The sequence below is a fragment of the Cyprinus carpio genome, chromosome A19 (assembly GCF_018340385.1).
Source record: "Cyprinus carpio isolate SPL01 chromosome A19, ASM1834038v1, whole genome shotgun sequence".
In the NCBI taxonomy this organism is placed as follows: Eukaryota; Metazoa; Chordata; class Actinopteri; order Cypriniformes; family Cyprinidae; genus Cyprinus; species Cyprinus carpio.
The window spans coordinates 14,841,059-14,855,841 of NC_056590.1; the positions used below are offsets into that span (position 1 = coordinate 14,841,059).

The following is a 14,783-nucleotide window of genomic DNA, read 5'->3' on the forward strand; positions in this document are numbered from 1 at the left end:
AGAGCATTTTTTACAGAAATTGGCAAATAAAATAAACAAAACTGGCATAAATCAAAAAAAAAAAAAATTACATTTAAATAAAGGTCTGGTCCTAGAGCATAAACATAAAGTGGAACGAGCTTTCTATCTCATATACACACACACACACACATAAACACACACAAAAACACACACACACGTGACTGCAACAGAGAGCATTTTTACAGAAATTGGCAAATAAAATAAACAAAACTGGCATAAATCTAAAAAAAATTTACATTTAAATCAAGGTCTGGTCCTAGAGCATAAACACAAAGTGGAACAAACTTTCTATCTCATACACACACACTCACACACACACACACACAAACACACAAATGTATGTGACTGCAACAGAGAGCATTTCTATAGAAATTGGCAAATAAAATCAGCTAAACTGGCATAAATTAAAAAAAAAATTACATTTAAATCAAGGTCTTGTCCTAGAGCATAAACACAAAGTGGAACGAACTTTCTACACACTACACACACACACACACACACACAACACAAACACACACAAACACACCAAATGTATGTGACTGCAACAGAGAGCATTTTATAGAAATTGGCAAATAAAATCAACTAAAACTGGCATAAATCTGAAAAATGTCACATATGCAACATGGAACAAGCATGTTCCATACTTGTTGATAAATAATTTTCTGAAATAAATAGTATGTGATTACAGTCATGTCATAGTGGTGACTTGTAATGTTTCTGCAAATGTATGTATTATAATTTGCAAAAGCAGATCATTCAAAATATATCAGACAACAACAACATACTCTAACTTTGACAAAAATACAGATTTTTTTATGTATTTCAAAATGTTTAAATATATATTCACAAAATATATATATCATAAAGTTGTGAGGAGAAGTTGAAGCATCAAGAAAAATTAAGTGAAAATGAATGAGTCTCTATGGCACCTCTATTGGATACATGTGGTCATTGCACTTTAATTCCTTAACTAGAAGAAAAAAGTTTTTCGACTAACCTCCAGATGGCAGTATTCTATCCCTAACACATAGAGCAATGTCCAAAAACTATTTAGATTTAATTAAGATCATCATTTAAGTGATTTTTTCTTTAAAAAAATCATATTTCATGTGTCAGTTTTTGGCCTAGTTATGTAATTGTGCAGTAAATAGGTAAAAAACTTCAAAATTTCCACAAAAACACAGCATAAATGTATAGTTGAGAAGTAAATAAAAAAAATGATATATGGTTTTCCATATTAAAAATGTATATTTCCATAAGCAATCGCTCTTTAAATGTTTGGGGTCAATCTGACCCCAAACATCTTAAGTGTTATCCTTTTTTAACAGTGATTAAGGGTTAAGTTCTAGACACATTTAAAAATGTTGCAGTGTACTTTTTGTTTTAATTTGAACAGTACATATTTTGTTTTAGAATTTATGATTTTAAAAAACAGTTAAAAAAAGTTAATAAACACTACTGTTTATAAGTTTGGGGTCAGTAAGATTTTTTTTTTTAAATAGTTAATATGTCAAAAAATGACAGTAAATACAATTATAATGTTACAAAATATTTCTATTTCAAATAAATGTTGCTCTGTTCTTCTATTCATCAAAAAAATCCTGAAAAAATGTCACAAAAATATGAAACAGCACAACTGTTTTTAACATTGGTAGTAATCAGAAATGTTTCTTGAGCAGCAAATCAGAGTAATATACTGATTTCTGAAGGATCATGTGACACTGAAGACTGGAGGAATGATGCTGAACATTCAACTTTGAACTTGAATGAAACACAGCAATTAATTACATTTTAAAATATATTCAAACAGAAAATGTTACTGATATTTCACTATATTACTGTTTTTACTGTAGATTTAATCAAATAAATGCAGTCTTGGTAAGCATTAGAGAAATCTTAAAAAATAATAATAATAAATTAACAATTCAAATATTTTAAACTGTATTACATCTTATTTAAATAAATTCTGAATTTAAAATATTTAAAGAATTTTATTGCAAATACTAAAAATAATTTAAGATAAATCTGGTAAACAATCAAAAGACAAAAATAATATATCTTACATAATAATGTATTTTATTTATTAATATGAAATAGTATTAGTATTAAATTAATAATAATTTTAAATAGACATTTTTTAAGACACCACATAAATTACACAACATTCTGTGTAAATGATAATTAGATATGGGCTCTGTTTTTTTTCTTTGTTCATGTTCAATATTTTAACATTACTTAAAAGGGTGTTTCACATATAAATAATAATTAATTATAATAAAATCTCTTTTGCACTACAAATGCTGTACAGAATATAAATTGTGTAAACAGTAAAACCTCTCAGTTACATATAGTACATATAAAATAATATTTTTTTTTCTCATGAAAATGCACTACTTCATGTCATATAAATACCTTGTGAGTGGGCTCTAGCCTGAGTGATAGTGTTCACCACTGTAGCAGAAAGACATCTAATCCCCCCTCGTCCCACTGAGGGACCGAGTATGGGGATTCCAGAGATCCGGACATGGGTGCCAAATCATGTCTTTGCACTGAGGCCAGTTGTGTGCCGTGAGTCCGTGCCGAGGGAGGCCACGGACAGGGAACCACAATGGGCAAAGGAAGGAATCCTGTGAGGCAACAGATGTGTCTGTGTCTGACTAAATGATTCCAATCAGCTGGACCGTCTGGGTATGGAGCCGTCCGTTGCTGTGCTGTCCATCCAGACTAGCACGTACTTGCCCTGGATCAACAGATGAGACCTCCCCAAGAAAAAAGCACTGCCGACAACTTTTAGGCAATCGAATGCTCGTTCAGGCAGGAAACAAACAGGTCCCCAAGGCTGCATGGCTGTTGCATGAAGCACCTCACTCTATCCTGGATGCATCCAATGTTAGAACAGTTTTGGACACAGATCTAGAGGCACACCCTTCCAGTGATTGGAATGGGACATCACCTCATGTGAAAGCCACACGGTGCAAGCTAAGGCGCCATGCTCATCTCAGAATTCGGTCATACAGGCAATGCTGAAGCAGTCTTATAAGCATCATCTGGTGGCATGACACGGCCAAGGATGCCATACCCCAGGAGCTTCTGAACCGCTATTCCGTGCTTGGGACCCCCAAGCATCTCCTCACTATTAGAGCACCGACCTCCTCAAGGTCTGCTGCCTAGAATAGTTTTGCACCGACGGTGCTGATGGTGTGAATCCGCAACACCAGTTACGTCACTTGCCCACCGCGACACCGACCCCCACCATCGTTTTGTTTTTTTATAGTAACAAAAATCATTTAGTTCAGTAAAAGAACAGACACTACAATTAAAAACTGAATGCGGCTGTTTAATGCAGTGTGCTGAACGACAGTCGCATCACAGATCAGATTTCATTTATCCAGTGAGGAGAGTGAGTCGAGCTGACTGACAAGAGTGAGGTGAGACAGACAAGAGGATGGCAGATGATTTAGTTTCGAAACGAAATTCAAAAGCACCTGTTTGGCAATATTCTGGATTTTGAAAAGCCTGTTGACTTTTGCCATTCATAAAGTGATTTTGGATTTTTTTAAACATTCGTTTCTTATTTAATTGGTTCCACATTGTTTGCTGATTTTTACTTTATTTAAACTTTGTGTCATTTATTTATTTTATTGGACATCAAGGTGTGTGCCGTGCCTCCAAGCTTTCTTACTCCTTTTGCTAATAAACGTTCTATGTTTCTTATTTATTTGGTTATATATTATATGTTTACTTAGCCTATTTCCTATTAACCTATTATTTTGTTGTTGCGTTCAAGCAATCGACGCCGAACTGCTGCTAATTCGATAAAATGCGCATGGTGCTTTAAAGCTATTTAAAAAAAAAGGAAAACTTGGAAAAGAGGGAAAATTCAAATGAACAATTGCTTTACACCAAATTGTGGATATTTGAAAGTGAAAGTAATATGCGCATGGTGCTTTTACAAGCTATTTAAAAGAGAAAAAAAAAGCAAGGAAAATAGGGAAAACCCCCACCCTCACGTGATACCGGTATTATCGGTGTTGCCACACGTCGATTAACTGATGTATTTATACCTGGATATCTGGGGTGTGGCCAGCAATTTTGCTCGCCAATTTCATTGGCCGATTCTCAATGATGTCAGAGGTGTCTGGGCTCAGAAGTGCAAGCCCTAGTGTTGGAACTTCGACACAACATCGAAGTGACGGACTGAAAGGTAACAGTAATATCTAACACTCCTATGTTTCCGTCAACATATTTAAGACTGTGCAAGATTGTTAAAACATTTTAAGGCCTTAAATACTTTTTGGGACCGCTGTATATATAGATGTTAGTATGCTGAGTGTGTTTGTGAAGGACAGCTGGAGTGATTTTGACTTGTAGTACCTGTAGCACTTTCCCCTGTGGGCTCTCGTCAAACATCAGGGATTGCTGGAAGGTTGGATCCAGGGTTTTCTTCACCACTTTGGTTTTCTTCTTAGCGAGACACATTCCATTCTCCAGGACATAAACCTTTACATATGTTGCTGACAGAGAAGGAAACATGCAATCATGAAGCTGTGTTCTTACCTAACAGGTAACGTAGATAAAATGAAACAACTCTATCATGTTTAACGGTGGGCTACCTTGAATGTTCTTTGAGCCTGGTTTAGGGGTCAGACCTCGGGCCTGCGTGATCTCGACCTCTAACTGACCCCCTCTATCCACCACACCAATGTAAACATCACCTACACAGAGGAAACCATACTGTATAAAACCTGCTTGCAATGAGAACAATCAACAGCAGGTGGAGGCAAAGAACAAAATATAACCTCCACTCTTGAGCATTTCTACCTTGATATTTGATCATAAAAGTGGGAATTAGACATATTATGTCTAACAAATCAGTATCTCCAGTTTAGTCAAGCTGAGCTCATGAAAAGGTTGACATTTACCATGCACTATATTATTTCTACAGTTTATATATCCATGCTCAGTATGAAAATGTACTGTACACACAAACACCTGGATGACTTACACGGTTAAAAAAAAGAAGAAAAAAGGGAAAATGTGTGGGGAATTTTCTGCCAGGACATTAGCCCTTAATTTTATGGACAGCCAGCATACTATTTCCCACATAGCAATGTGCTCACCTTGATCATCTATTTCGAAATTAATGAATAAAGCAATTTTTTTAACTTTTTTGGTTCTTGGCGGTTCAATCAATTAACAGGCCAATATATTTTTATATAAAATTAGAATAAAAATGCAAAATAACACTTTTTATATAATTATTTACAAGATTATAATATTATTATTAACAATGTTTTCTGTGCTTAATTGCAATTAAATGAAAATGCATTATACTTAAATGAAATGCATTTATCTGAACTTTAAAGCGCTTTTCTTGACCCACTTAAGTAGGGTCATAATTACTTCTGTTGAGTTTGAAATACGGTTTAAGTTCTGCTGAATGTACTGACAAGCATTTATGATAAACTAAATTACACTTTAACGTCATTTCTATTAAATCTTGTATGTCATGTATTTAAATATATTTGTAACTACACATTTGTAATGATAAAGTTGCAATTGAATAAATTTTAAATAAATGAATAAATATACTTAAATATCTAAATGTATTAAATGTAATAATAAACAAATTTTTATATGAAATCAAAATCAAATATCAAGATAGCCCTTTTTTATGAACATGAATGCAATTGTTGTATTGAGTGCAAACTGGCCAGTATACATACCCATTGGTGGTGTGGCTAATGTCTGCCGCCCCACTATCTGAGCAGGACCAAGACCGTCCAGGAAGTCACTGAACTGGCTCTCAGGGCCGAGGCGAGTGGTGGGGAAGATGAAGCTGAAATACACCCGGTGAGATGTGTGCAATGTGTGATCAATCAAACTCATCAATACAAAGCAGGTTTGTTTCCAACCAGTGCAATATACAGTGCTACTTAATCATATACTTGCCTCAAATTATACACAGATGGGCGAATCTCATGAAACCTGTCAAGTTTTGACCATATTTATGGCTGCAACTTGCTATTATTTTGATAACCGATTAATCTGTGGATTATTTATTTGATTAAATGAACTATTTAGATGAAAAAAAAAATCCAATATTTGTTAATTATTTAAAAAATAATTATTTTAATTATAAATAAAAATGTAATCATTTTATTCCTTTTTTTATATTATTAGTAATCATTTACAGATTTTATCAATTAGTTGTTGCAGTCCTAATTATACTTCACCATATTTGAATCGTGACATTATTTTCATGGCAATTAAGCACATTTCCTCCTGCTGTAATGTGAAATAAATATATTATCATATCATATTATTAAAATTGTAAAATACCATTGTACTGCCTTTAATTTATGATCTAAATAAAACTTAACAGCTGTGGTCCTAAAAATAGGTTTCTGCTTATTTTATGCAAAAAAAAAAATAATAATAATTTTGAAATGTGGACATGTTTTTGTGAGATTGGGTCAGATATAAATGCATTCGGATGCAGTGATTAAATGTGTGAGATGGTGGGTCACACTCACGTGCCATCAGAGCTGTTGCTGTTAGTGCTGCCATCTGTCGAGTCCTTACTGCCCTGCCGTGTGACACGGTTCCTCATCTCCACTGCGATACCCGTCTCTGTGCTCCGCCGGATGGTGCTGCGTAGCTTCTTTGTTCCACCATCTACACAAAAATACACACATGCAACACTGGTCATTTTCCATGAATAGAGCACAAACTTTCTGGACTTGAAACTCCTTAAAAATTATATATATACACTCACTGGCCAGGTTATAAGGTACACCTGTTCAACTACTTGTTAATGCAAATATCTAATCAGCTAATCACATGGCAGCAACTCAGTGCATTTATGCATGTAGACATGGTCAAGATGATCAGTGGAAGTTTTATACTCAAATATACCTTTAGGATGTGGTGGAGCGGGAGATTTGCATCATGGATGTGCAGAAGATAAATCTGCAGCAACTGAATGATGCCATCATGTCAATATGGACTGAAATCTCTGAGAAGTGTTTCCAACAGCTTGTTGAATCTATGCCACGATAAATTAAGCCATTAAGGTCTTGAAAGCAAAATGGAGTTCAACCCGCTACTAGCACGATGTACCTAATAAAGTGTATTTGCTGGCCATCAACCTCAGGAGGCCAAATTAAATATGAAATTGTTTATTTTTTATTCAATTTTAAAGGGTTTGCAGTTTTTGCAACCCTCTTACCAACATGTCTAAATTAAACTTTGTCATTTTTCTACTTATTAGCAATAAACATTAAATAAATATCAAATTATATATATATATATATATATATATATATATATATATATATATATATATATATATATATATACTGTATATATTATTTTTTTTTTTCATTATAATAATTAGGGGGGAAAAACACCATAATGGGTAAATTGTTTGGAGAATATTAGGTGTGCATATTAGGTATTAGCCTAAAACAAGCTGTCACTCAAAAGGAGCCAGCAACTTTGCGACCAAAAGTTGGTTGTTATTTTTTTTTTAAATAAAACTTATTTTTGCTATAAATTAATTTATTTGTGTGACTATTTTCCTAAATAATGTAGGCAACAGAGCAGATTATTGTAGTTAACTAAAACTAAAACTTAAAAAAAAAAACATTAAAAATAGAAAAACTAATATTTTAAATAAAATAAATTTAACAGAAATAAAATATAAAAAATATTTCTCATTTTCATTTAACTAAATGAGATGTACTAAGATAACTAAACTGAAACGTAAGTAAAAATGAATAAAAATGGCATACGTTTACAAATTACACAAAACAATTATTAAAACTTTACCTAAAATTACAAATGAATACATTTATGAATAAAAATTATAATTTTAACTTGTTATCCTATATTATTATAACATAATATTGTTACATGGTAACATAGTTGAATGGCTATGCTTTATGAATGCAATCAACACTAAAATGCGAAAATATTAGGAGAACTTGTGCAAATATTAGTCTGATGCTCTAGAAAGGGTCTAAATGATGTTAAATATTAGTGTCAGTTTTAAGCAATGAATGAAATCATGCTGTAACAGGGTTGCGTGCAATATGTGGGACACAAAAATCACACTTGTTAACTTAAATTAAATTAGCTAATAGTTAAAAATGTTTTTAATGCAATTAATTAAATAATCGATTTCAGTCGATTATATCAAAATGATAACATTATATGACTACAATACAGTCAGGAAGGTCAAGACCTCTGAGCCTTTAATACTAATACTACAAAAAAGTTAGAGACACTGACCTGTAATGGAAAGCGACACATATATAAACTCCTAAAACTGAATGCCATGTAAAACCGCACTGCATGAACAGCTCAAGTGTTTATGAAACAGACAGCTGAGCTTATAGAGTCTGGTCATATTTCATACCAGCAGTCATTTACTTGGGTACTAATGTAAACGCATGTGTACCCATACTCTGTGTGACTTCCAGCTGCTTACATACTTTCCTTCCAAACAATCAATCCAGAGAGAGCAAAAGAGCATGAAGAGCACTCAAATGCTTTTGCTTTTGTCCTCAAGCACCAAATATAGAAATCAGAAGAGATAAACTACATGGAAATGGTGGCTACATTTGAAAAATTGCTAATCAAAAACACAGTAGGTGATAACAAACAATGCTAAATTTAACTTTTAAAATAAAAACCCTAATGTTCCCAGAAAGTCACCCAGGAGTTATCCATTATCAAGTGCACACTAGGGTGGTCCCCATGCTGCTGAGCTCCAAAAGCGACCATCTGATGCATACTGCACACAAAACCAGATCAGCCTGCTGCATTTACAGAGTACTGGGTTGATATTATGAGTTTTAGATTCTTGGCTTCACATCTTCTCATTTAAAGTTTTGTTTGAGGCAATTCGGAGCAAGTTCACATGTCAAACTCTGCAGTTTTTGGTCAGAATATAAGGTACAATGAGACTAAAGTTGCACCGCGGTGAAAGGCACATTTGATTTTATTCTCTTCTAAACCACTAAATGGCACAAAAACATACAACAGTGCTTTTCATTAACATCCACGTTTTACTATGCATGTGAAAATTCACTTGATTCTTGACACAGTTGTGGGCAGCAATGCAAAGTTGATTCTGCACTAATTTGAGCTAATAATTTTTGCTTTTTTTGTAGATTTATGTAGCAAATGAGAATTTTTGAGACAAATGTCTTGTTAATGATTTTTAGTTCTGTTCAAGATTATTCAATCAACAGTTTTTCAGTAACTGAAGAATACAGTATGTAAAAGTATTGTATTTGGGATCAAAGGTACACCTGCAGAAGATAATACATTTAAATTTAGATATATTGCATATATTAACAAATATAAAGCATAATATTTAAATAAATATATTAAATATAACGTAATAAAATATTATATTTATTGTTACTACTGTAAAGCCATATTATGGGGTTTTCTTTAAAGCTTTCTTTAACGCACATTTATTGAACTAAAAAAATGTTTCTTAATTTATCAAAATGCACAGAAAAAAAAAACATTTTGCTGAAGTGATTGTTTTGAACAATTATAAACTTAGATATATGCAAAACATTAAAGTACAGTATTTGTATCAGTACTGGGTTCCTTTTGCCCCATGCTAGTGAACATTGCTGAATAACAACACTATTGCCTTTACAGCAGAATTTAACATCGTCTCATATCTGAAATTGTCTGCATCATTGATTCTGTTATTTTCCTTTTTATTACTGTGGTGCTACTTTGAAACAGTCTGTATTGTATAAAGTGCTATACAAGAAAGGTGACTTTACTTGACTTTTATCCCTCACCACCTCATACATTTGTACGATTTTTAAACAAAACAAACCACTTATTATGATTTATTTTCCCACAAAATGTGTTGATCCATCAATGTTCAATAAAAACATATTGCTTTTGCAATAATACACTATGGGAGCAGTGAAAAACACATTTTCCTTTAGGTGTGCCGCACCATAAGTCAAAGATCTGGCCATGTGAGACTCCGGGGTGTTTTTCTGTCAACCGTGCCTCTAATTCTGTCAGATGTCCATGAGTCTGTAGAATGATGGCACGCGGCTCACAAACCTGGAAGATGCACAAAACAAGTGCACCCAGCAATCTGTTAGAGCCTGGCAATGACGGCCAAGCTGCTGACCTCACCATATAAAGTGAGAGAGTGGACGAGAGAGAGAGAGAGAGAGAGAGAGAAACAGGGGGACGTTAAGAAAGAGATAAAGAGAATAACATGGCGCTCCATTCTGTGCCAAAGATGACATCTCAGAGGTAATGTAAGGTGTAGAGCAACAGAGAGCGATGATGACTTCATAACTACCTCCAGGATCAGATAAGAGCCAAGAAGACAACGAGCAAACTATAGTACTGTTCTGGGCTTTTAAAGGGATAGTTCACACAAAATGAAAATTCTGTCAACATACAATGGAAAACATTCCTCACAGAGAGTTCATTTGTATAGATTCAAACATTTCTTCCAAGTACGGATGCACACAAAAAGATAGAGTAAACATGCCAATTGTAAAAAATAACATAGAAAGCAAACTAAGAAAAAAAAACCTTCCACTACCATTCAAATGTTTGGGGACAGTAAGATTTACTTTGAATACTTTTATTCAGCAAGATGTATTAAATATTGTAGTTTGACATCCAAAACGTCACTTCTACCGCCGCTCGTACCGCCGCCGCGGCGTCTGCAAAGTGCATTTGCAGCTTTTGACCGCTGAGTGGCGCTTTAATCACAAGTTTTCAAACAAGCGCATCAAAGCACATTTTCGCAAATAGACGTCAGTTTTGCCTCTCTGATGTGTTACATTTGACGGCCGCAGTCAGGGAAAATGAAAGAAAAACACTATAGTTAAAAATATTTAATATTCATTGATGAAAGTTTGGTAATTATGAAGTTATGTGCATTTCTTAGAACGAATTCAAGCAGGATAAATGTCAAGCCTGTGCCTGAGCCTGTGCTTAACACTATTGTCTAAGATACACAGTATTACACCATATTTTAGATTTGACACATTTAATAGGTGTGCAGTATTATTTATATAATATGAATTATGTGTTATATTATTCAAAAGAAATTGTGGTTTACTTTGCATCAGAGCATTAAAAGTGGTAGCCTATTTTAGTGAGCTAGGCTACATGGATTTATATGCAAAATGTCAATATTCTCATATATTAGGCCTATATTTTAATTATATTTTAGAATTAATTTTGTTAGACAACATGCATTTTTGTTATTCGTTAACTGTCCTTTATTTTGACAGACAACTTCTTGGGAAAATATATTTGTCTGTAAGAAATTGTTGCTCGTTTTATAAATTATTTTCTTTTAGTAAAACGTGAGGCACTGTATAATTTCGTTCCCATTATTTAGGCCTGATTAAAACAAGAAACGAATAAATTAAACCTGCACAATTTAGCTAAATCATTGAAATTCTAAAGAATGGACGGATTAATAAAACGTCCTCACGATTAAACTCAAGTTCTCTCATTATAATCACCAAACTGCAAATGATGTAAAAAAAAAAAAAAGAGCTTCATTAATAGACAACTTCAGTGATTTTAAAGGGAGCCGCCGTTACTTGCTTACATAGAATTTAAGTTAAAAAAAAAAATTGCAGCCGCATTTAAATGCAGGTGTGTAAAATGTCTGCGTGCAAGATTTGCGCGGCGCGAGTGATGCTGAGTGCATGCGCAGCATTTATTCTTATTTGTTTTATCTTCACTACAAATCTTGTTTGGTTTTATTTTGGATAATTGCATGTAAAAAATAATTTACGTTGTAATGCATATGCAAAATGTGAATAACTATTCATATTTAAGTGTTTGTGCCAAAATTATTAATGCGCATGCAGGACAGGGAGGCGCCTCTCTAGAACACTTGAATTTTTTCCTGATAATGAATTAACTTAAAATTGTGGTGTCTCACATACATGAGAAATATATCTACAGAAAGCTTGAAATGTCTTTTAAACGTATCAATTCAGAACGAAAGCATTGTGTAATCTGTGAAGATTGTATGTCTCTTTAAAGGCTCGTTCATGTGGAGAGAGGCAGCACTGTGAATTTCATCTTGCAGCCGACAAGAAAACATTTGTTTATTAATAAATAATTAAAATGTCTCCTTTTTTTTACAATTATTGGGCTACTTCTGCCTGTGCTTTGGGGCAAACTTAATGCATGTGCTTGAGCGCGAAATATATTAAGGCTCATTATGGATTATAGATGTAAATGTAATATAATCCTGCGATTAGTTGAATAATGACAATGAAGGACGAGTAACTAGAAAAATCTTACATGGGAGGCAGACCTATTAAATAGCCTCTAGACATCTCTGTTAAAGTTTTTTTTTAAAGCAGTTTTTATACGCGTTTTGCATAAATTCTTCTTTCAGAACGGTCTGTAATGGAGAGATGCCTTAACACTGATTTTTCCTCTGAAACACAAAAACGAAAAATTGAAATAAAATTTATATATATTTTTTTGAGAATGGCCAACCCTTCTCTGCAGAGATTGTTGCTTCTGGTTTGTGCATTGTAAATAGGCTAAAAAAAAAATTAAAAAAAATAATTAATTAATAATAATAATAATGTTCCAAAAAGTTTTTTTGTCATGTCTGTAACGCATGTGTATTCCCAAATCTAAAAAAGCCTATAAAAAACAGGGAAACAATCATTGACGGATCATACTGATGTCTGGACTGCTCTGGATGTCGTTTGCGTATTTATTTATTTTATTGAGTTAAGGCAACTTCCTCTGAAGTTATAATAACTAATAAACTATATTGCTATACATTAGTCAACATTTGAAGTGGATCGAAACCTTTCTTCAAAGTTGCCCTAAAACCAAAATGACGAGTCCTATCTAAACCTGTTCTGCAAGTTTGATACCCTCATAAGGCACTGTCCATATGAAAGAACAAGAGATTCACACCTTTATCTCGACCCCCAAGCTATACAGAACTACCCCCCAACCCCCTCCAGCTGAACTGAATTCGGTCTGTTTTTTTGGCTGTGAGGAACGGTGTGTTCTCATGTTACTGTGTTGAAACATGCCTGCACTCACAGCAGACTTACTCTTTTTATTCATTATTTTTCCCCACAGCCCATATTATTGTTTTTCACAAGACCATAATAATAACAAATTATCAATTGATAATTACAATATTGATTTTTTACGAAAATCATTGTTATTTGTGAACGTAGCGTTTGCGGAAGGCTTTAAGACCAAGCGGAGTCCTCCATCAGCTGCTCCCGCTTCACAGCGCGCGTGACTCGCGCTAACTGCGTCCAGCTTCAAAGTCCGCAAATTTTGATTTAACTAAATCAGTTTGAGCGAATACAAACTTACTGATCATGAGCCCAACATTTAGCAAGACAGAAAAACATTCAGTCTACCTGAAGGAAGATGTATTTCATTGTAAGTTAATGCTGTTAATTAAATAGAGAGTTAAAGAGAGAGAGAGAGAGAAAAAAAAAGAAAAAAACCGTGTTGGCTATTCCCTAAACTTGGAGCTCATTATTGAAGTACAAATCCAAACACCAGAAGCAAACTCTCAGTGTTCTTTCATTGAAAAGTATGCATTTTGTTTATTCACAGGCTATATGGTTGAAATAATATTTTAGTTCAAAACTTTAAGTGCCATTATTTTAAAAAAATGCTTTATTGGCTAACGCAGCGGTTCTCAACCCGCGGGCCGCATGCGGCCCGTCACGAATTCAAATGCGGCCCACCATGCTGAACACAATTTAAAAAAAATAACTTTCAGTTTTACAATTCATTTTAGTTTTTACATTCATTTAAATATGTACTAAAGAAATATAAGCTATAGCCTAATGTTTATATGTAAAATTCTTTTGTTTTTCATATATTTTTTCAGACATGAGCAGACCTACGTTCCGCATTTTATGAACCACATACAAGCGCGCACTTTGGCAGAATTCAATTCAAATAGTCATCAACAGCCATTAGGTTCGGTAAAATTGAGCATCAGAATTGACAAATTTTGTTTTTAAGGGAGTAAAAAGAAGTGTGGAAATGCCAGCAAATGAACACATTCAAACAAGAATAGTCACAGTATCAGCAGTGAAGGAGAGTGCTGGATTTTCGGTTTTGCGCCGTAACTCACTTGAAGAAGTTCAGGCAAATAGAGACACCCATACTACGCAGCAATCATCCTTAATTGCAGAAATGTGGCAAAACATCTCTGGAGAGAACCTCATATTCGAAAGTGCTTTCCATATTTGGATCAACATAGGCTACATTTGTGAACGCACATTTTCTGCAATGTCGCGCGTCAAGTCATGCTCCCCGTGCGCGTCTTTACAGACTGCAACTTACAATCGCAACTTCATTGTGCGGTTACTCCTGTTCGAGCCGAATTTCACAAAATTGGTCAGCTCCCGACAGCATCAGGTGTTTTATTTATGGGGAGTAGAATTATTAATTTTATTTCAATGAATGTAATCGATTAAATATCATAATATTTAGGCTATAATATTATAAATCAGGTTGGTTTTGTATTGATGACGTAATATGTAAATGATATGCGTGCGGCCCGAGAGACTTGCACTTGGACCATAGTGCGGCCCGTTGGAAAAAGAATTTTGATTGCAACTTTGCTAACGTTTCATAGCCCTTCAGTTGTTATGCTTTAAAATCCCATAACATTTGTAATTTCACAGTATTTTCACCTCCTAATTCACTAACCTTTAAAGTCA

The 14,783-nt window shown here is 34.0% G+C and overlaps 1 protein-coding gene across 1 annotated transcript in view; it reads right to left on the bottom strand.

Annotated features, from left to right (window-relative positions):
• The window catches only part of LOC109111694 (regulating synaptic membrane exocytosis protein 3-like), an 82,408-nt gene that overhangs the window by 4,080 nt on the left and 63,545 nt on the right, over window positions 1-14,783 (bottom strand). Inside the window, exons 3-6 of the mRNA XM_019124661.2 lie at window positions 6,558-6,699; window positions 5,748-5,860; window positions 4,635-4,736; window positions 4,396-4,535 (exon numbers count right to left, since the gene is read on the bottom strand). Coding sequence (XP_018980206.1) covers window positions 4,396-4,535; window positions 4,635-4,736; window positions 5,748-5,860; window positions 6,558-6,699 — 497 coding nt within the window. The remainder of the gene's footprint in view (window positions 1-4,395; window positions 4,536-4,634; window positions 4,737-5,747; window positions 5,861-6,557; window positions 6,700-14,783) is intronic.